This window comes from Sceloporus occidentalis, unplaced genomic scaffold, assembly GCF_023333645.1.
Source record: "Sceloporus occidentalis isolate IW3139 unplaced genomic scaffold, rSceOcc1.0.p SCAF_27, whole genome shotgun sequence".
Classification (NCBI taxonomy): Eukaryota; Metazoa; Chordata; class Lepidosauria; order Squamata; family Phrynosomatidae; genus Sceloporus; species Sceloporus occidentalis.
In genome coordinates, this window is record NW_028317007.1 from 5,384,083 (window position 1) to 5,408,103 (window position 24,021).

Genomic DNA, 24,021 nt, shown 5'->3' on the forward strand with positions numbered 1-24,021 from the left:
TGATGTATGTTACCACCCAAGGGAAAATATATTTTAATACTCTGCACAATATAATAATTAACACCACAATGTGTTATTTAATACCATATTTAGATATGACACTCTACCACCACCCCAGTTAATACATTTTCTGAAGATATAACCCCATGATCCTGGAGTACAATAGGGATGGGGTTTAATCGTGAATCTGTCCACTTCTTTATCTTGTAGTGCATACTTGGGATTAAAGGTGTCACATCCCTATGGTTTGCAAAACCATACCTGATGGCTATAGAGGTTTGGCCTGGAAGCTCTGGGTATGACAGATGTCTGCCAGTCTTCTGTCACAGACTTTTGCTATCCATGTAGGGAAATGATGTTAAGCAATGCCTAGCCTCACCTACTTCCACCCACTTACCATATATCCATCCCAGTTTCTTCTTCTAGATCTTACTGTTGCATTTTAGTCCTGCCTTGCTTGGATCAGCTCTCTCTTGACTACCATATGAAGGTGCAGATACATTTGGGGAGCATAGCCATGAAGTTCCCAGGCATATCAATAATACACAATGTGTTTGATCATTAGATAAAATAGAAAACAATATGAAAGGGCTTTACCTCCTGATTACGGATCTGTTTGCATTCAAACATTGTGGGTACATTGTGAAGCACCAATTTGAGGTTGTAATGCCCACCTGCATGATATCTGCAGTGACTGTTGTGCAAAGATGTTTTTAAAAATATATGTAGTCTAATGTGCCTTATTTTCACAGTTTGTTGCCTTGTTTTAGCATGACTGTGTGGTTGGATTTACCGTAAAATATTAAAGTATAAAATATACTACAATTGTAGTCTTGAGTTTCAGTCGTTTTCAGCATTCTGAATTTGACCTTTTTGGCCATATTTTCCAGATACCCAATTTATTTTCATCCTCACTCTCACTGTTTTTTTTTTGTTGGTCGCCGGTCATTGTTCTGTATGATTAAGTATAATTTTCCTAGACATGAGATATTGCTTGGGATAAATGTAATGAAGATCACTGGGAAGTACAGGCTCACATTACTTGAAATGCATAAACAATACCTCTTGTGAGCTTCTTTTGTTTTTGACCCAAGCCTTGTTTATCTTTCATTTTGCTAAATGCTATCCAATATAGATTACAAATAATGATTACAGGTTACTTAAAGTAACATTATACATGATGTAAAAGCTGTCTTCATGAAGAACTGTCTTTGATATTTGAATGAAAATTGTCGTATCCTGCGTGGTCGTGACCTTTGAATTTCGTACAGGAATGGTTATCTTCCAAGCTCAATAAATCTTTAGGTTGGCACCAACAGCATAAACATGACTAATCAAAAGCAAAACAAAAAAATAAAAGTTAACTATGACAAGTACGAACATCATGCATTTATATATACATACATTGGTATATCTAGTATGTTTGTACAGTATGTATGGTATATACAATAACAGATCTACAGAGTAATTTGAATGAGTGAGGAAGGGATACATTCTTTAAAATCAATATATGATTGCAAAGAGTTTTGCTCAGTTGTGAAGTTAATTAACAATTAATAGCTGCTGAATACACATTAACCCTTTTTTTAGAGGAATGCCATATAAAGATGAAAAAATATCAAATATAAAGCACTAAAAGGGCCACTACATGCAGCACATACTCATGTACATCCTCCTGAAAGAATGATGTCTCTTTATAAACTATTGTGCTCATTGCCACTGAGATTGAAAGGCTGGGATTTTATGATTTTTCAAAAAAGTTAATGATTTAGAATGGCTAGAATTGTAGTAAATGTAATAACATTTCCTTTTTGGCACATTGGAACAATATAAACAGGGAGCCCATCCTGTCCTTGCTATCAAATTGTAAAATTTGCTATATTCACATTTTTGTGGGGTCTGATTAAATCTACCCTGCAGTGAAACAGCATAGCATAATCTTTAAATTGTTATTAATAGTATTGAGGAGATAGGGATCTTTAAACAAACTCCTAAGCTATCACTAAAAAATGGTACAGAATTGCCCCTTTTACCTGCATAAACAAACATTGCAAAAAATACTTTATTGCTTACCTTAAAACAATTTTTAAATTTTTTGCTCACTAAATAAAGAGCTATTGGGTTGATGCAGGAATTCAAATTAGACATGTTTAGTCCAATGTAGTCCAAGGAGAGGAGAAAGCTGCAATAAAAGTACAAGTTACCTTATTTGCAGCAATATTCTCTTATTGCTTATACATATCAAATGGTTCTCTATATGGATCCATACTAAAAAAACAAAGATGTAACCCCTGAAAGGGAAAATGTGACGCACAAATAGTCACGCAAAGTGTAGAATATGATGGTTTTAAGTATTTCTTGTATAGCCAGATATTTTTCATGCTTTCTCTACGGAGCTTTAGGCACTCCCGGTTTGATCCTTCCGTGTACATTACATTTAGTCAGTGTGTGCCAAATAAAGTAGGTAAATGAGCTGTAGCTGAGATAATACTGGGAAGAAATGGAATGGGTTGGCCTTATTTGTTAAACCAATTTGTTACCAATCTGCTGCTAAATAATCCAAAATAGTGTTATACAAACAAAAATAGCATTCCTGGATTATTTAAAATATGGAACATATTTCTATAGATTATAAACAAAGTGTTACAGTGTAATTAGTCATCTATTGGAATCACTCTATTAAGGATGTTGTTGGATGTTAGTCATGCTAAAGAATTGATGAGTTTATATATATATATATATTTTTATTTTTTTTTATTTTGTATCTTCAGTTGACAAATATAGTTACCTTAGAAGTTCACAACGATTGGGATCTTGTTCATCATAAAAGGTAAATTTTATAATCCGGCTTAAATGTAGAGGAAGCCAGCAAACAGCAAATACAAGCACAAGACAGAATACTGTTTTAGCGACTTCACGCCTCTGAAAGAAAAGAATTAAACAGATGTTTAAAATATTTTTACATTTCATACCAAACGATTAAAATCCCACTTAACCATACATGTATACCTATTAGTGCACAAGAATGTGAGACTAGCTAAACCAAAGAAAGACAACACAGTAGTAGTCCTACTTTGAGTCCTCACTTGGAAGGGTCAAATGTTACCTCACTACAATTACTGTAGGAAAATCACTAACAAATTTTATCTCACTTCAATTGCAGTAGGAAAATTAGACCAATACAGAACCAAAAAATGAACAACAGAGCTCAGTGTAAAATGGTCAACTATAATAATGGTTATCAGAATAATCCTGCCCACAAGGGCAGTCTAGAACCAGGTTTCAAGGCATTTATTTTATCAGTACAAAGATGCTCATTCACAACAGCTGTATGTTATTGTTTGAACATAGCAAGAATGTGGGAGGCATATATTTAGTGATTTAGATGACCAAGATTCCCAGCAGAACTGCAATAATAGGCATTGTTAGAGGTTTAGAGGTTAGATTGATAGAGGTTTAGTGGTAGTTGGGTCTTTTAAGACTCAATGCCTTAGTACTTAAGAGCCCTGTTGCATTACATGCAACCCTTAATATTCCATCACTGTGAGTAAAGTAGTTGTGGAAAAGAAAGAATATAATAATTATTGGGTTTATATTACATTTATAGTTTATCATTTTGTCAATTGATTATGCAGTATTTTCAACAATCGCATATTGCATATAGAAAGAAGATTATTGGTGGTTTTTGTCTGGCTTTAAAAATGATTGTGTCAGGATCCACTCTCTGCTGCCTGAACCATGGCTGAATTATACTTCAGGCTAATACTTCAGTTACCACTAGTGGCCACCCTCCTCCCTCTGGAGTGATCAGAGCCTGATTATCAGGTACAGCTGCGCCTCATGAACTTAGTGAAGCCCTGCCTTTAAAAGACCTGCCCTGCCCTTCAGACAGGGCCTTGACATTGAAGTTTTAGGACTGCCTTGCTCTGAGCCGCTGCCTGTACCTGAGCTTGTCCCTGCCTGTGCCTGTGCCTGTGCCTGTGCCTGTGCCTGTGCCTGTGCCCGTTCCTGAACCCGTGCCCGAGCCTGAACCCGTGCCTGAGCCTGAACCCGTTCCCGTACCCGTGCCTGAGCCGGTACTCGTGCATGATCCAGTACCCGAGCATAAGCCTGTACTCGTGCATGAACCTGTACATGTGCCTGGCCCGGTAGTACTCTGTTCCCGTCCGCCCTGCCAGTGGGCCTCCGTTCCCGTCCGCTCTGCCAGTGGGCCTCCGTTCCTGTCCACCCTGCCAGTGGGCCTCCGTTCCCGTCCGCCCTGCCAGTGGGCCTTGCCTGTGCCTGAACCTGTACCTGGACCTGTACCTAAACCTGCCTGTGGGCTTACCTGCCTGTGGGCCCGCACCCGAGCCTGTACCTGTGCCTAAACCTGCCTGTGGGCTTACCTGCCAGTGGGCCTGCACCCGAGCCTGTACCTGTGCCTGAACCTGCCTGTGGGCTTACCTGCCAGTGGGCCCGCACCTGAGCCTGTACCTGTGCCTAAACCTGCCTGTGGGCTTACCTGCCAGTGGGCCCGCACCCGAGCCTGTACCTGTGCCTGAACCTGCCTGTGGGCTTACCTGCCAGTGGGCCAGCACCCGAGCCTGTACCTGCACCCGAGCCTGTACCTGTACCTGCACCTGCACCCGAGCCTGTACCTGTACCTGCACCCGAGCCTGTACCTGCCTCAGCTCCCGTCTCTCTGCCTCAGCTCCCGAGCCTGTACCTTCCTCTGCTCCCGTCTCTCTGCCTCAGCTCCCGTCCTTTCCAGTTCTGCTACTCTGTCTGTACCTCTCTCTGTCACCATGCATAAAGGGGTACAGACAGAGTCCCCCGTATCCCCTGCACATGGACTCCTACCAGACCTGCTCGCCCGGGTCCTGACAGATTGAAAACAATATCATAAATCATTATTACTACAATACCTGTCTTAAGTTGTCTGTTAAAGCAATTGTCATTCCACTTCTTTTCCGAAGTAACTCCAGTGTCATCAATGTATAGAAAACTGCCGTCACAACCAATGGCAAACAAAAATAGAAGATAAAGAGCCACAGATGCTTGTATTTCTGATAAAACTAAAAATAAAGACATGTATTTTATTAATAATTTGTGCTGAACCTGCAAATAAATAGTGATATGTCTTGTATTAATCTCTAATTAACCCCCTCATGTCCTTAGTATCTGTCAATCAATCACTCCATTGACTCCCCATACCCTCCAGAATCAAATTCAGTGTTTTTTTTATAGGCATATCCAGCCAGCGGCCGCACACTGCTGCAGAGTATGGGGTGCTGAAGGCCTGTCAGGACCTGCCTTAGGTGCATAAAGACACCAAAGACATCCAGATAGCAAAAAAATGAAAAAAGTGACTTAAATACCTTACAGCTCAAATACCATAAACCCTTACCACTAGAACTATAAAATAAAAAGCCCTTACCTATTCCCCTACCGAAAACATTTAAAAAATAACAAATCCGATTGCCTCTTGGAGGCAAGAAGGAATTTTTTTTCCTCTGATGGCAGAATTCGAATTAGCTTTATTAGGGTTTTTTTTTGCCTGCCTTCTTTTGGATCAAGAATAGGAAGGTTAGGTAGAAGGGTTGAACTTGATGGTCTTTTTTTCAACGTTATGAACTATGTAACTATGTATATATGTAACAAGTGAGGTATGTAAAAGAGCATTTTGCAAAAAACCTATGCATGTGGGATATTACTGTGCTTACTGTTTTGTTTTTTCAGCAGTGGTGCCAAAATTGTTGTTATCTATTTTAACATAGTACTCATACTTCATGATGAATATGTATAAAAATTGTATAAAAAATCTTAGGGTCAGCCCTTTTGGATCACTATACTACTTGTATTAACAAGTCTTTGTGAATGATGTACCACATTCAAATTACAACACACATATATAAACATTTAGTAAATAGTTTACTTGATACTTTTTTTTATATTTATATGGATATATAACAATTAAATTATACTACCAACTCACCATCATAAAGGATGTTGTTTGTACAGGAAGCAGCAAGCATGCTTGAATCTGTTGTGTAGGGTTGATTGTTACCGTGCCGAAACCAATCGCTTCCGGGATGGCTAGCACAACTGATAAAACCCAGATTAAAACAATTTCCAATGCCGTCCATTTTGAAAAACCAAGCCCTTTAATGTGACTCCAAGAAGCTACAGCCCGGTACCTATGTTAGGAAAAATATTATGAATATTATTTAAGAAATATTAACTTTTTTGAAAAATATGTATGCAAGTTTATCCATATATTGTTTTTGTCCATACAGTACAACACTACATGATTACATTTTTCAAATGACAATTCAAAATTACAAATATTGCACTGAAACAGCTCTAAAACTAGTCAAAGCTACCCACAATTAATGGGTTGCTCATTCCCCCCTTTATGAGATGCAACCTATAATTCCCAATTCAGTATTTTCTCATGTATACAGATGATAAGAAGTATTGTGCATGGTGGAAACAGATGCATATGTATAACTAATTTTGAATAGAAGTGCCATTGTTCTTGTCAATGGAATTTACCAGCACTGGGTTGGACTGGAACAGCACTTTCATTTATCCTAAACCTTCTCTCCTTACATTCTTAAGGGAGCAAGAGATGCTTGTATTATAGCACAGATATCTATACCTCTGCTGTTGTGATGGCCACAGGACGGACAAAATTAGCATATGTTTATAAATCTTGGCATCCTTAATCGCAGGGTTACACATAGCACGAACAGCGGTATTTGAGCATACAGTGGCTCCACTTTTAGTCTTTAAGAAAAATCCAATTAAATCAAAATCATAATCCATTCTTGAACTTGTAAAAATATAAATAAAAAATGTAAAATAGTGATAGATGTTACCTGTCAATACTAAGTGCGCATAAGCTTAGTACTGTAATTCCCACTGATGATTTTTGTAGAAATGGTACTAGTTTGCATATTTCAACTCCAAAGGGCCAGTCTTGAGCTAAAAGCTTTGGAAATAGAGAAGAAACAATTCATTTAAGGCACAATATGGTAAAAGCTTTCTATACTATTCTGAAACAGAAAAGCAAGAAAACTGTGGCCAAAATTGCACATTAGAAAAGTTAGATTTATTACATGCCTGGAAGTATAAATGTTGAACACTTAAGACTAGACATTTTGGACCACATCAAGCATTGGAAAACATCAGACGTTGTTTTTGCCAACACAGGTTCAAGTAGGACATGATCTGCCTAATGTTAACACTGAAACAAAATTAAAGACTAAATGCTGGAAAAATAGACACAGACCATTGGCAGAATGTTGACTATTTTAGTATTCATTTTGTAGAAAAAAAAAACTCAATAGCTTATATGCCTATTAGTGGGAATAGTGTCCATATCTTCTAAACATTTGTAAGCAATCAGACTGTTTCAACAAATAGCGATACGAGTGAGGAGGATTTTTATGCATTTCCTTATGGCATTCATTTTTCTAGAAACTTTGGCAAGTAAAAGTAAATGTCACTTAGATTGACCACATTTTTTCTTACAATCCTTTCTTAAATATCAAATTCAAATGGAAATGTACTTTGATTTCCAAAAAATCTGTTTTTGAACCTTTTGAATATGTTTAAGCATCCAAACTTATTAAAACTGGTGCACGTGAATTCCGGTAAAATAGTTATACATGTAACCTGATTATACCTGATATTGTGTCATTATATAATAGAACCTAGTAGTGGGGTGTTTTGATTTGGATATTAATGCTTTCCCTTTTAAGTTAGCCTGCTAATGATTAAATATTCTTAATAATCTACAAAACCAGTGAATGTAAAAAAAACCCTTAATTTTAAAAGTTTATCTATGTAAACATATTAAAGATCAAAACCACTCAAAGTGGCATTAAACCTTTTTTTGACTCTTTGGAATATTGTTAAGAAAATATCAAAACTAAGATTTCCAAAATCATTTTTTAAGATTTAAGAAGAAAAAAGCTTGCCAGATCAAAAAGTGTACTCGGCTCCATTTTGTTTTATGGACATAGCCAGCTGCTGTATGGTTGGAGACTGGCTTCTGCAATGAAGATCAAGGACAAGAGGGCACTATTTAAGCGAAGAGCCAACAACATTTTCGAAATAGCCAGATACTGTACAAGAATTTACAGTGAAGACCAAGGACAAGACAACGAACAGAAGTGAGCATTGACAAACAAGTAAATTTACTTTTTTTCTTATAAACTATTTTGAAAGATTCTTCAAATCTTATTTTTTATTATTTATTCAATGAACACAAAGTTTAATGCTAAATGTTTCATATAAATAAGGATGATGTGGGAAAACTAGTTAACTCTTGTATCCCTATTGTTTTTAGAATTTTAAAACCTTTTGTGGAGCTGGAAAAAAGTAGGTATAAATACAACAACCAAATGAGATTTACTTTAAAATACTTAGATGAACCAAGATATACATTATCAATCACCATTATGCATTTTGAGTATCATAGAACTATTCTTGCGAATATTTTACAGTAGAAGAAAGAAACAGCAGGTAAGTGGATGAGGGAGTATAATTTTATCATTGAAGACTTGAGGTGCCCTACTTGGACGCTTCTCAGTAACACATATAACAATCAAAACAGAACAACTCTGCATGCACTAGGCCTATACTATACCAAATAGACGAGATGTTGACACAGGTTGCATATCACCTGCATTTCAGTTCTCCAAATTAGGACACCTTCTTTGTGGGACAAGACTATAGACAGATGTGGAGGCAACATTATAGGCAAGACCAGAGAAACCTGCCTTAGCCTGCACCCACAAGATAACATCATGGTTCTTATACCCAGAGGTTTAGAAGAATAAATATTTTCTTAGAAACAAAGGGGTAGACAGATTTACGCATATTGGTTAAACAAAGATCAAGAATTAAGAATTTAAGGTAGGAGTACTAGATAAGAAGTCTAAATTTAGCAGGGCAGAACTTTTGATGCAGTTTAGGTAAGTATATCATCACTAGAAGGTTGCTATGAATAAGTGTAACAGACATGTCACAGAAATTATAGAGGTTAATATAGTGAGGGCAAATGTGAGGGCATAACACAAACATAAAAACAAGCAAGGTTGAGGTCTTACAGTAAGTATTAAAATGGAACCTAGTTTACCCAGAGAGCAGATTCTAAAATAATAAAATGATTTATATATGATATTGGCCATTACACATGGGATATAAATTGTTTTGACATAACTCAGAGTACTACAGATCTGTACTGAGGCTTAAAATATTCAGTTGAGTCAGACCAGGTAGAAATGCTCTGACTATATATATATATATATATAATATTTAGAGATATTTTACAAATATTAAGTGCTATTTTTACTTTCAGGATTCTACATGAAGCTGTGCAGACCCTTTTAAAAAATCATAAGATCAACAATTACAGATCTTTTTACAATTACGCTATAGGTATCATCCTGCATTGTCATGTTAAAGATTTGGTAGTTTAAACTACATTTCTATAGCAAATTGATTTCCAAGCATGTAAAACTGTTATTTAAAAAGATAAGTGAATTCATAGACTGGCCTCCAGCATTGGTGATTAATATAGAAACAGGTTAGGCCTTTGGGGTGTGTGACCACAGAGGGTGCAACACCCCAAAGGGCACCTCCTCTGCGGAGGACTGGACTGACCGCCACTGGAGAAACAGGGCCAGTTGGGGAGATCATGGATCTCCCTTTAACTGTCCTAACATAAAAGGCTGCTGTCTCACAATGCTTCTGGCTATTCATATCATATACCAGCACTCAGCAGTGGAGTCGAGTGCAGAGGGCTGTAAAAAGGAGACGCATTCCCACCACAGGACTTCATAAAGGTAAGAGATGGGATAAAGGGGAAAGATAGGTAGTATGGAATCGAATAGTAAAAAAAAATGGAGATATAAAGAGAACCATATAGGGGAGAGATAATGTGGAGGAAAGAGACAAAGATAAAGAGAGAGGAGGAAAGGAAAACAGAACGGCGAGAGATAGGGGGAAAAGGGTGACGTAAAGAGAAAAAGGAGGAGAGATACGGAGAAGAAAAAGGAGTAGATGTAAAAAGAGAGGGTGGGGAGATAAAAGGAACAAAGATATAAAGACGAATAGGAGGTAGAAAGGAGCAATAAAAAGAAAGGGATGATCAAAAATAAGGGGGGAAATAAAGAGAAAGAGGAGAGGTAGGAAGAAAAGTAAGAGATAAAGCAAGTTTCGGTATGCAAGGGCAAATGTAAGCCAGGATGTTTATGTATAGGGGCAAGCATGTTTATTTATGGGCAGGCATTTGTAAGGGTAGAGTATGCGTGTGTTTTCTGAGTCTATCCGTTACTGTTACTGTTTTGAGCCTAAAGGTACAATCCAGGTGCTGGCTAAATCCTGTGGATGCAATCTAGGCAAGTCATGTGTCTGTGTGTAATCTGGGTGCTGGGGGAAAACTTGTGGATGCAATCTGAGTTCTGTGTAAACTATGTGGATGTAATCTGGGCAAGTCCTTATGTGTGCAATATGAGTGCAGGGGTAATTCCTATGTGTGCAATATGAGTGCTGGGGTAATTCCTATGTGTGCAATATGAGTGCTGGGGTAATTCCTATGTGTGCAATATGAGTGCTGGGGTAATTCCTATGTGTGCAATATGAGTGCTGGGGTAATTCCTATGTGTGCAATCTGGGTGCTGGGCAAGTCCTATTTGTGCAGTCTGGGTGCCAGGTCTGGCCTTTGGGGTGTGCGACCTGTGATTTATGTATGAAGTTTCCATGCATTATTTATTTGTTCTATGCCTTCGATGCTAAGTGTGTTTATGATTTGTTTCCATGGGTTATGTATTTACTTTATACCTGCAAATACAGGGTTTGTATGTCTTATTTAGCTGAACTATACCTGCAATGTTGTGTTTCCATGTGTTGTTTATTTGATGTATACCTGAACTACATGGGGAAGGAATAGAGAGGTCTAGCACAGTGAAGGGGGGACAAAGGGACTCCTGGGGTGTTGAGTGGGGGCGGCTCTAATGGAATACAATTAAGGCATGTGACAGGCTTAAAGCCAGAATAGAAAAAGGCTCCAGGCACTCAAGGGTTCCATCAGGCAGATTTATTGAAGGAGAAAGACAACAACGTTTCGACCTCACGATGAGGTCTTTAAAGCCAGGGCCGGCCCAAGGCAAAATGCCGCCCCCCTTTAAAATGCCGCCCTGCCCCCATTATCTACCCTTCCTCTCCCTCCCTCCCTCCCTCCCTATTATCTACCCTTCCTCTCCCTCCCTCCCTCCCTATTATCTACCCTTACTCCCCCCTTGTACTTACCTTTCAGCAGTCCTGCGGCGAGACTCCCTGTTCGGTCTTGGTGCCGGCTTGTAATACTGGGCGCCGGAAATGAGGTAATCTTCCGGCACTCGGCATTACAAGCCGACACCGAGACCGAACAGGAAGACTCGCCGCAGAGGAGAGAGGGGCGCCGAGCGGGTACTGACAGCTTGGTAAGCGAAAACCACTCGGCGCCCCTTTCTTTCTCTTTCGCTTTAAAAAAAAAAAAAAGGGGCTTGGGGGGGCCAAGTGCCGCCCCTTCAAAAGTGCCGCCTGGAGCGGTTGCCCCACTCGGCTCCATTGTCGGGCCAGCCCTGCTTAAAGCTATTCTTAAAAATAGCCACCCGTAATTCAAGTCTGTTTTGATATTTATAGCAACATAAATGGAAACATGCATTTAGCACAATAAGATGTAGTTACAATTAAGAGCATTAACCTCCCTACTAATAAAAACAGAACAATGCTTTCTTTATGATAGTAAAACATCTGCCCTCAAACACAATGGTTCTATAGCACAAACGTATGCTTATTTCAAAGCTTATCATGACCATTAAAAAGGATTTTTTTTATATTTTAAATATTACTATTATTAAATTTTCAAAATGTACAATAATATTGAAAAAATAAATATGAGGAGCCAGTTTCAAGTAGTATTAAACAAAAATATCTACAAATAACATGACTGGTATTCCTCACTTGAACTTTATTGGAGGGAATACTAGGGGTGTATTGCATTAATATTAGGGTTGTTATGGTTAGCCTTTCAATCAGCAATAAAAAACTATATCTCCCAATATCTGTTTTCAACAAATGTGTTAAAATTACTTCCTGTATTGGCCAGGGAAGCTTAGATTTCTTAGATGCTCTATCAGTGTCTTGGGACACTTCTCAGGAATTGTTATTGCGTTAGTATGAGGATTTGAAGTCCTTTCCCGTTCTAAGAAATTACTACTAATAATAACCATGTTATCATTTTTCATGTTTGATATTGTGCAGTGACAGTCTTAAATATTACATGATGTTCAGACAGAAGTCTTTATGGCAGTGGGAAATACCAATGCTGTTAGATAGTGAGCTTTAGTGAATAGACTTAAAGCTATCCTTACTATGGGACCAGACCAAGGACTGACATGGTTTTGTACCTCTTACATCAGTCATTGTTAGGTATGTAATGTTATATATGAAACATAATAGTTTTAATAATATTTAATAATAATGGTCTATTCAGTGCGACAAAGTCAAACAAAACTCTATCCCATCTGTCCTAGGGTTGATTTCTCAATATTGATCTTGAACTGTTTCTGTTCTGAAAAATAAACCAAGGGATTTTGCAGAGATCTTGCCAATGTTAAACAAATGTGTGTCAACAACAGTGCAATGTATTGAGAACACAACCATCATTATTTTTTTTAGGAGTGTGTTGGATATTAAAATGGGTCAGGCTTCTAATTTAAGTTCTGGAAGCTATTTTCTCAGTGTCTGTGGTGCCAAATGCTACATAATGCTAGCATGTCATATTAACCATAAAATTGGGATTTAACATGGGTCACTTGGCTTTCAAAAGACCATCTAGAGACAAGACAATGCTTCCTTTCTGAACAGAATTGAGAGGAAATACATGTACACTGTGATATGTATAATTTGTGTTGGCAAATTATCCACAGAAATGTGGGATTTTAGCTGAATCGTCTTACAAAAAGTTTACTTGGATTTATTTGAACTAAAATAATATAATAAATATATATATATATATATATATATATATATATATATATATATAACTTAGATTAAAAAATATTAGGAAACTTAGTAAAGCCATAAATAACATTTAGCAGGTTTCTGTTACCGGTATATCTACATAATTATATTTATGTAAATATATTTACTGTCTTTCTAAAGCTACTGATTTATACGAACAGTTACAGTGTATGTTATATAGTATTACTGATGTATATTAATAGAATGTTATTTGAATAATTAAAAAATAACAAAAAATAATGAAATATATATATGAGTGAATGAAACTAATACTAAAATGACACAAAATGGTATAATGATCAATGTGAATACATACATAAGTAAAAATGTTGTAACCATGACAAAGGAGTTATATTATTATATTTTGTAATTGGTTTTGCCACACTGAATTTCAGTTGATAATTTATAATTAGGAATTCTGAAGAAGTCTAGACAAATAAATAAATACATTAAAAATAATAAAAAGGCTCTGTAAGTAGAGTGGGCATGGATGAAAAGAGACAGTAAATAGGCAAGTAGAGTGGAGTACAAACAAGACATTCTTCAACATGTGTTAAGTGAGTAGATTTATCATTCATGAGTGGGGAAGCACAACCATATAAGAAGATTAAACAGCTCCGTAGGGCCCTAATTAGTTTGAGGTGTCCACCATGGGGTGTGGGAGGGGTGAGACACAGATCCTTCTTAGATATATAGATTTTAAATGCACCTTGTTCCTTAACTTCTGATCATAAGTAATGTGCTCCATTGCCCCCTAGAATCTCACTAATGAAGTGCTTTAAAATGTATGCTTTTAACATATATGGGGGGAAAATTCAATGACTTTGCTATAGCATCTCTGTGCCCTGACTTTCCATGCATTTGTTGAGGCAACTACTAGTTGTAATGGTAGGAAAGCACTTTCATTGATGACCAAGTGGAGTAAGACCTCTTAAAACTCTCACATGAGCCAGTGCTGGAGCTGGCTGATGGCGAGACTCCGCCAGGAAAGAGGTAGATATATGGGGAGAATCCTGCTGAATCCTTCTATGCATGAAACAGTAATTTAAAGGGGCCGCCCACCTATCGTGTGCATTAAAGTGCTTGGGATGGCTCAAGTGTTTATCAAGTAAAGTAAAACATTTCTGGTTTTATTTCTTCCTAGCAGATATGTAAAAAAAATAACATTCTTTGTATAAATATATTGCAATTACAGTTAACAATATATCTTTTCTTTGAATTAACATTTTTTAAGTGGGTTACCAATAACAACAAATTGAAATATACTGTCATAACAGATCACTAATCACCTAAAGTGCTACATTTTTTCATAACAATTGCAGTCTTTGATGTTAAGTTAAGTAGTTCCATGCACGTTAGAAATTTGTTCAACCTGCAGTTCATTGGGAATAAAATATGCTATTACTACCAGTTATCAACCAGAAATTCATATTAATATTATGCTGTAATGGAATAACGGATTTATGTGTCCCTAAAGTTCCCATGATGCCCAGGCAACATTTGGTGTTTGGATTTCTTTGACCTATACAGTACGGGACTTGGAGTTGCACAAGCTGGATAAAAGTTTTTTCTGCCTCGCTGGCATAAGTAATTTACGTTCGACAATATAAAGCACACTTTTTTGGTCCTGTTGAAATTTTAAGGCCACAGAAGCTGAAACATAATTTCTGAATGCCACTACTTGAGTGCAGGTTGCTAAATTAAAATGATTGAAACCTGTTAAATCACCAGTGATCAAACAGGGATATCCAGAAATCCTGCTCTGTTTGTAGTATTTGAGGCCTGGAGTTTGTCACGCTTGATAGTATTTGTCATTTCACTTTAACCCCTTGAAAACTAAGCCTTTTTTTATATTTGCAACACTTTTTCTGCATTCTTTCTTTGACCCTAATATCTTTTTCTCATTATCATACAGTACCTCTTTTAAAGTATATGGCAAAAAATAAAACTACATTTTTGCAGATATATATTATTTTTTGTGTTTTGAAAGAGGCAAAATGCTGCCTCATACAATGCTCTAATATTTAATGAATAAAGTAACTTATATTTATACGTTTATAAGTATAAATACCTGTAATTTTGGTTAGTGCGTATCACAGAAGATTTCTGAAGTTTTTTCCTGTCTAAGGCTTTTTGATACTTTTGGGTTTTTTTAACGTTGTTTCCCCTTCTCACCCTCATATATGTGCCTGCTGATAGCTATAGGGCCATAGCCTACGTATGTCATGTCTGCTTTGCTGGACAATGCATATGTGCTGAGAGCAGAGGGGATCGTTAGGAATGCCATCAAGGTCTCTGTTATTACGAGGATCAATACTTGCAGAACAGAGGAGTAGGGAGATCTTCATACCAGACTAATAGAGTGGAAGTCATAATAGTATTTCCTTCAACGGGTGCTTTGTAAAGGCCTTACTATTTCATCTTTGGCACAAAGTTTTTGATTTTGGCAGAAACAAATCTACACAATTATGGAACAAATACGAGGCATAACATACACATTGTTTGGCTTTCCTGTTTCCTGTTCTTACCTTGTATGTATGGATAGGAATGTCAACAATGATATGGAGCAGGTCACCCAGTGCCAGGCTGGCAATTAATATGTTGGGGCCATTTCTCATCCGCTTATTTTTGTAGATTATCCTCAACAGAGTTGAGTTGCCGATGATACCCACAGTGAATATCAAGCAGGAGACCACTGTGTTGATGTATTTAAAGGTGTCACGGATCTCAATTTGTCTATTACACTTTGGTGGGGTTTTGAGTCTTTCATTACGGAAACCTTGACTTTCAAGGATTGATATATTTTCATTTGATGAATTGAGGCTTGTAGTGTTTACAGTGTTCATTACACTTCCCGTAAATGATTGCATTTTGTTAGATAACGGTTTAAATGAGGATTTGCTCTCTTCTCCAAGTACCAGCACAGCGGATAGTATCATTGCTGTTATGGTAACATACTGTGTTTTCGGCATGTTGTCTGTAATTCCTTAACTTTGATGGGAAAGAAATGTGTAAATATTTACTTGGGATAGATAATTAGTCCGTGTATCCAACCAGAACCTAAAGGCAGAAAAAAGAAAATGTTAACCTTGTGCTTTTAACTTGTGTTAATAAAGCATTTTTATTAATTGCCCTTCCTCCCACTTAAAAAAATATTTGAGTACAGTTTCCTTTTGCATGTAATATAACAGCTAGCGTTCAGTTATAATCTGAGCAAAAATATACTTAAATTACTTGTAGGACACCAGTGGTATGGAAAATACTTTTTTTAATTAAAAATTAAATTACTTAAAAAAAATTATATATTATTATTTATTAATATTTATTGTTTTCTATAGCGCCATCATATTCCGTAGCGCTGTACAATGGAACTCAATGCAAAATCCATAGTAAAATTATTCATTCAAAGCAGTTACATCTCCAGAAACTAGCTATTCTTTTTATACATCTGTAATAAACACAGTATCATATAAATAGTCAATATTTATATCGGCGTATAATAAATGCAAGATATTTATAAGACAACTTATAACCATAGTGAAACTATGGTTGCGCAAGCTCTGTTCTACAATACAATTATATATTTTTTTTACTGAAAGTGACATGAAAAAACAAAGCATTCAAGTCTCAATAGCTGAATTTTAACAAAACAATAAGCACGTTCTAAAAAGTATAATAAAAATGAACAAAGTAGTACATGTCACTAAAACGTACGTAAATTCCAAAAGGAATGAATGTCGATTTACCTTAAAGAATAGTTTCAGTCTTAGGGAATGTTGGTAGCAAAATCCCCAAATGAATATGCCACAGGTTGTAATTAGTGAGCGTCTCTGGAAAGTTTGTTATCAGACAGACTGTCTTGAAATGTTTCAGAGGATGTCAGTAATGAGCGATTCAGTCCCTGTTCCTGGCTATGTCTGTGTCTCGAAAACCCCACTGCATCAGTCAAATACTTCCACATCAGTCACTGACAGACCCCACCTACTACTCCTTATAGGACAACAAGCTTTTTCTCCTATCCTCCACTCGATCTTAAGACTTGCCTGGAAAGCATCATTTTCACATAAAAGAGACTGCGGTATCATTATGCTGAAACCTTTCTGTTAAAAATAGATCCTGCACGCCATTCACACTATTTTTCTCTTCATTTATGAATGGAAAAAAAATCTGTTTGTCAGAGCAAAATGAAAAATCCAGAATGTTTATTTTGAATCGTTTGAGGGGGAACAAATGCGAGAATATATATATATATATAAAAAATATATAGACTAATGGAAAAACTGTTTTTTTGCAGCCTTAATAGTAGGTTAGCAAAAAATAGATTTGGCAGAAGGAAATGTGGTATTGAAAATTCCAGGGATACACACATGGATATTATACAAAGGAACATTTTATGATGTTTTTATGTACTGGCATTAGCTATATGTTGAATTTAAAGTTTTAAGTCTAGGGTAGTCAGAAATGTGCTATTGGTTTCCATGGCGATTGTGTCATATGGCTCTGCATTACAGTCAGTTATCATCAGTCACCAAAAGGTGTTGTGTGACAATAATAGTACATTCAGTTTAGTAAAATGAATCAAACAATTTAGCATATAACAAGACATCTTATCAACAATATCAGAAGAAATACAAGTGTTAGAAAGGCTGTGCAAGTTATTTTTAACAAAATCTTTGACAGAGACCTATCCCTTACGAAAAAATTACTGCCATTTTTCTGAAGTAATACTGCAGTTTTTTGGACATGAAAAAACTGCAATACTGCACTTTTACTGCAGTATTACTGCACATTTACTGCAGTTGTACTGCATTTGTACTTCACTGTACTGCAGTCTTACTGCAGTTATTTTTGTACGGAAGTACAAATGCAATAAAGCTGCGGTACATTGAAGTACAACTGTAGGTTTGCAATATAAAAAAAAAGTGCAGTAAATGTGCAGTAAAACTGCAGTACAGTGAAGTACAAATGCAGTAAATGTGCAGTATTGCTGTTTTTTCATGTCCAAAAAACCGCAGTATTACTTCAGAAAAACTGCAGTAATTTTTTCGTAAGGGATGGCTTCAGTGTTTGCATCTAAGTGACATTTATGTTGCATACCAAAATGGATATCTGTACTTTTACAGAATGGGACTGAATAAGACTATTGTAATGCAATGGTGTGTCCTCATTGTGAAGACCCAGAATGGAATGTTAGTAAGGATATGAAGCAGAATACGTCCCTAGGGCACAGATTTAGATCAGCATGTGTGTCTCTTTCAGCATCCAGATAAACTAGCTTTGTGCCTTAACCCACATCCAATTTCTCCTGCTTAAGAGTTACTTTCGATGGTCTACATTTCATTTTATACCAAGATCCTCTTCAGACTTCTACGCTTTCTGGTTGTCCTCTCAAATACCTAGCAGAATGTAGTATGTGCTCTTAAAACTTTTCTTCAGGCAGAAGAAATATGATTGTATTTAGATGTGAGAGTGATAGGGCATGATCTTCATAAAGATGCTAATTGGATGAAGAAAGTAAATGTTGTGTCAGTGTTAACAATTCACATGCTTGCATTTGTATAACTGTACATATGAGTTGGTCAGATGTGCCTTGATGTGATTAACCATGAAAGGTTAGTTGTGACTACAGGGATTTTGTCAGCTAAATTTTGACAGCTTAAAACAATCTATTCATTACTGTAGCAACAAAATGTTTAAATCAAGTAAAAAATTGGATAAACCTGGACTTGTCCCATATTTGTGATGTCCTCCATTTGGCACCTTTTGCAACTCAACTATATGCCAAAGCTGCTGTCTATTTGAATATGGTGCTTCATGGTGACATAAATAGTTCAAAAACACATTTACCTTCTAACACAGTATAAATGTATTGTGTCCCTTTAAATAGCAATTCAAGGAACATAACTTGCATATCATGTGTAAGAAAATACTATGTTTTCTTTTTTTATGCACGGGTATATTTGAAGTCAGGGGTAAAATAGTCAATTTTTGCAACTCTCTGTATGTTCAATACATTGTGACTTTCCTATAGCTAAAACATTTATGTGCCATATAAAAAAAATAAAAATAAATATTACAAAAATTAATTTGTAAAATTGTAAAAATCCTACACCTTCCACACCCTTCTTGGCATATACAATGAACCAGTATGCACAGAGGAGATCTTATGTGCTACTAACCATTATATACAATCTGTCACCCTAGATGTGATTTGGCTTGCGTGGTTTTTCTTCCTAAGAGATAATGTCCCAGGTTTACTGTGTCTGAAAAATAATAACGTTTTAATTCACCGCATGTTGCAAGTGTATACTTTAAAAGTACTGACTGTTATTTCTTCTGGTTTTAATATAAATATGTAATGTAACCCTGCGGAGTTGAAAATGGCTTTTAGAATATTTTCATAGTTATTTCCCATAGGTTCTTTGTAAGAGAAGAATTAAGATTATACTTATAGCTTACTTTTTATTTTACAGCGATATAAAGAGCATCAGTCAGCTCTAAATGTATTATAAATCTGTTCCATATTAACGTGACTAGTTGACTGAGGTACATTCATATATCTTGTCCTCTTGGTGATGTTCACTTCACCCGGATACCCACCCATGTCTTTTCTCTAATTTCATATATATGGAACTTTGTGTACATCAGACAAAAATATGATAACTTTTAGTGGATCAATGTGCATAGATTAAGTTGTCACAAAAATGCAAAAATGTCATAAGTCTTCAAGACATAAGATGTATCATCTAAAGATGTCCACTTTGTCCATATGTAATTATCCTGCACATGTATCGCATTAGCTGCATTCTGAGGATGAGAAAAACAGCACTCAGTTGGGGAAATTATTTGAAAGCTTGTGAGTGAATATATTTCATTAGTAGAAATCAACACCGTTTTATGAAGGACACATCATGTCAGACTAGCTAAATTGAATGAAGAGGTGATTACAAAAAAGTATAATTGGGGTGTTTTTCTGTGGATGTGATTTATTTAGATTTTGTAAAAAGTTTGAGTTACTATAAAAAATGAGAGATAGCCTTGGGAAATATTGCTTGTGTCTGTATTTAAAACTGGCTTAACTGGTGGTCAATAAAAAAAAATATCAATTAAACAAGAAATAAGTGGAGTAGCTCAGGGTACCAGAGACATTTAATGCAGTGGACGTTGAAATTCATGCCCTTGTGTTTGCAGATGAAGCAAAATCAAGTGAAGTAATACAATGTGAACTATACGTTATTTCCCTGCATTCAATTTTATCAAATTGGAGGGCCGGGTAGCCGAGTGCCAGATGAGCTTCAATCTTGACAAATGAAAAGTTGTTCCTTTTATGGAAAAAAAGGAACATGTAAATTATACCTTAAATGGGTTTGCATTAGGCAGATTCTAAAGGATTCGAGAATAATTGTACATAATAAATTTAGCAACAGTATAAAAGATATGTCTTGTATAAAAAAAAAGTTTATTGTTTCAGGGGAGGAATTTTGCCTCTATATAAATCAATGGTAAAATCTCACCAGGAATATTTAGGGCAATTATGGCCTGACGATACGAAATATATAATATTAATTACTACTGTCTCTCTAAGTTTCCTTTTTCAGAGCTGCCATTGTTTTTCTTATTCTCCTTTATTATGTTGAAATTTTCCCACATATGTCATATGTTGTAACTCAGCAAAATTAAGAACATGCTTGACACTAGTTGCTAATCTTTACGTATGGTTTAAAGGAAGTGCTCTATAAACAATATTGTGTCTGGGTAATTTCTCGGTTAAGTCCCTAAAATATAAATAGTTTTATTAAGAAATGCTATCATTATAAAGTAAACAACAATGTGTAGAAAGAATGATAAATATACACAAGGGGAGTATTTTGAGCGGAGCACCTACAAATAAATAAGGATGGGTTCCTGGAAATCTGACAAGTAAAGTATGTTCCTGCTCAGAGAGATTGTCAGGGGAGTTACAAACACCATAGCAATATAACACAGAAGGCTGCAGAACAAAGTATCTGTGTAATGTTCTGACTTACTGGCATGGGACAGCGTTAGATACTATGATAAATAATTAAATCATTTCAATGTTTCTTTTAATGCGCTTTACTGTATGTACATTTATGTGTGTACGTGGCTGGCAAACTGGGCTTAGAATGCCAACCACATACTGTTAGAAGTGGCTATAAAACAATTGATGTAGATGGTGAGCAGCCTTCTCTTACTTCTCCTGCTGGAAGTCTTGTGTATTTAAGCGCACAGGCGAGGCTTACGTTATAAAGGAAAAGCCTCACATTTACACCAAACCACAATGGCTTCCACTACAATAAGAAGCTGCTGTCTGAAACTGATCAGCAGCTTCTCTAACAGTAAAATAAAAGAAGAATTGAAGTAAGATCGCTTCCTAAAACCGGGAGTTGGCAGCCTAATATGGCTGCTTACTACAATGGTATCTTGCTAAAGAAATTGTGGTAAAAGGCTGTATGCTGTCAGCAGATCTACAAGTGGCTAGATAAAGTCTGATATCATGCAGCGATCAGTGTTATTTTTCTCCCCCCAAAAAAGTAAAAATAAATTATAGAACACATAAAACTCCTAGTCTTATATTTTGATTTTTTATTTAAAAAATCAAAGTGAGAAGCTTTTTGAACTACTCCCATCACGCTCCAATCTAATTATAAGGTAAACAAACTTTTAAGCATAGTCACATAAAGACTAAGGATATATTTTACACATAAGGACTAAAGCGTTTTCGAACTTCTGTTATCTTATTTTTAAGAATAATTTCCTCCTCTTCCTCAAAAAATGATTTTTTTCAGGACATGTAGGGCTATTTTAAGAAACCTTATGCATGTAGATTTTAGAAAACCTAAAATAAATATACACAATATGCAATGGAATGTCATGTTTTTGGTTCAAAATAAATTTTTATGAGTTTTTACACCAGATCTTTGGACCTGCACTAATTTGTAAAAGTCATTTGAATCCCCCCAACCCTATGTGTAAAAATAACAAAACATAAAAAGCCCTTCAGGTTAAAAAAAGTAATCAAGCAGTTAAAAATCCAAATTAAAAAACAAAAACTGTGTGGTACTCATCTCAGCCATCTTATTTCCTTCTCTCTGCTTCATAATCACTGCTGATGGCAACTTGCATATGATTGGCTCTTCGAGCAATGACATTCATGGAGGTGGCTCCTATTGGTTGCTCTGCCTGGATCTCCGTGCAGCCATCTGCCGAGGCCATGTCACCAATCGCGGCTACTAATTGTAGCTCTAATCTGTGATGGTAGTGGAGGACGTAATATTACATCATAGGCCTTAAAGGACCGTTTTAAGGGATGTAACATTTGGTCCTCCATCCTTAAGGGGTTAAAATCTATTTAAAGTGACATTTTTTTTTATGTGCCTTCTGAAGAGGGAGGTGTTGTCATGCTACTATACTAAGCTCTAATACAATGTTATACTATAATATCTATATGTAATTGGAACCAGAGAGTCTACCAGGATGTCCCTGCCATCGATGCCGCCTTCCTCACACTCTGGCCAAAACGTAATACCGGACTAACAACTTACCACCAGAATAACAGCACAACACTAGTTAGGGGCAGACTAACTATTTTTTAAGGGGGAGGCACAGGTTTTTCATACATAAAAGTCAAAGCCACCATGGATAAAATGACAAAGAAGCAAATCAGTTTGGTTATAATTATCTATGGCTAATGGGATGATAAGGTCATGGGCATATGTCCCTTCACAGTGGCCAGTAGATTCAAACCTGGGGAGGTGCCTTTTGTGTTGCATATGGGATGTGCGGGTCGTCACATAGACACCAATGGGCTGATGGGAATAAGGGAATGTGGGAATATCTAAAAAATATATTACTTACCTAAACAGGACAACGAAATGATAAGAATAGTAATTTTGACAATAGCTGGATCGTGTCTGTCTACACAATACATTTATGAAAGCTTGGATATCAACAGGAAGATTTCCTACACTATAAATACTTTTTGAACCTGCACACCTTAGCAACAAGTGTCATCGTACAATAGTTTCTTAAAAAAATAATGAATCTCTCAAATTAAGGACATTTCAATTTCCTATGTGCGCACATTCCATAGTATGAAAAACCTAATTTTCAGAAACATAGAATTGAACAGATTAAATCTTCCTGCCCAACTTAATCCATATTGGACAATATTGCAGTATATGGATTCTGCTATATAATTTGGATAATAAAAATAATATTAAAAAAGTCATTAGTAAAATACCTCTCACATGCAGTGCGTATTAAAGCACAAACTACAATACTTTGTTCTGATTTTGAGTACCATATTCTAAGCAGTACCTTATCATTTTAAGTAGATCGTCTTACAAACATTCAGTAGTATCTAGGGTATCCTGTACATTTTCTGTATGAAGCTACTGTCCACTCATTTAGTTCTTTGATTGTTTTATTGCTTTTTTCAAATTTGCCGCTGGAGCTTTGTCTGAAAAACTCTTTTATGCCATGTTGTCTTCCCATCATTTCATAGGGTCAGTATTCTACCCTACTTTAAAACAAAGGAGATTGTCTTCAGATTGTTTGGCGCCCTTGTCCCCAGAATATGTTGTGCCTTGGATGTGTAATGGAATGCTTTTGTATGCAATGTAATTAAGTTCTAATTTGACATGTTACACAGCAAGATGAGGATGGTTCTGTCTGCTGGAGGCCAAAGGTCAGCCATTACAGGGCCGTGGGCAGACTCCAGATATTGAGTTAAGAGACTGGGGAATGTTTTAGGGAAAAAAAAAGAGAAACCTGTATTTTTCTAACTGTATGGAAGAGATTATGCTGCTTATTTGAACTATGCTGATTTGTTTATTTAATCCTTTGGGCCAAAAAGTTATCTTTTTTGACATTCAAATGGTTAGCCTTTTTTCTATTAAAAAAATGTGTTTATTACTCAGTTGATTTGAGTTTTTAAACAAG

At 36.2% G+C, this 24,021-nt stretch overlaps 1 protein-coding gene across 1 annotated transcript; it reads right to left on the reverse strand.

The window, feature by feature from the left end:
* Positions 1-1,195: 1,195 nt before the first annotated feature.
* Positions 1,196-16,031, reverse strand: LOC149299882 (endothelin receptor type B-like). Its single transcript, XM_089485843.1, has 7 exons — positions 15,588-16,031; positions 6,861-6,973; positions 5,975-6,176; positions 4,905-5,054; positions 2,789-2,922; positions 2,074-2,182; positions 1,196-1,330 (listed from the first exon to the last, which is right to left on the reverse strand). The coding sequence occupies exons 1-7, from the start codon at positions 16,029-16,031 to the stop codon at positions 1,196-1,198; spliced, it is 1,287 nt and encodes a 428-aa protein (XP_089341969.1).
* Positions 16,032-24,021: the final 7,990 nt, after the last annotated feature.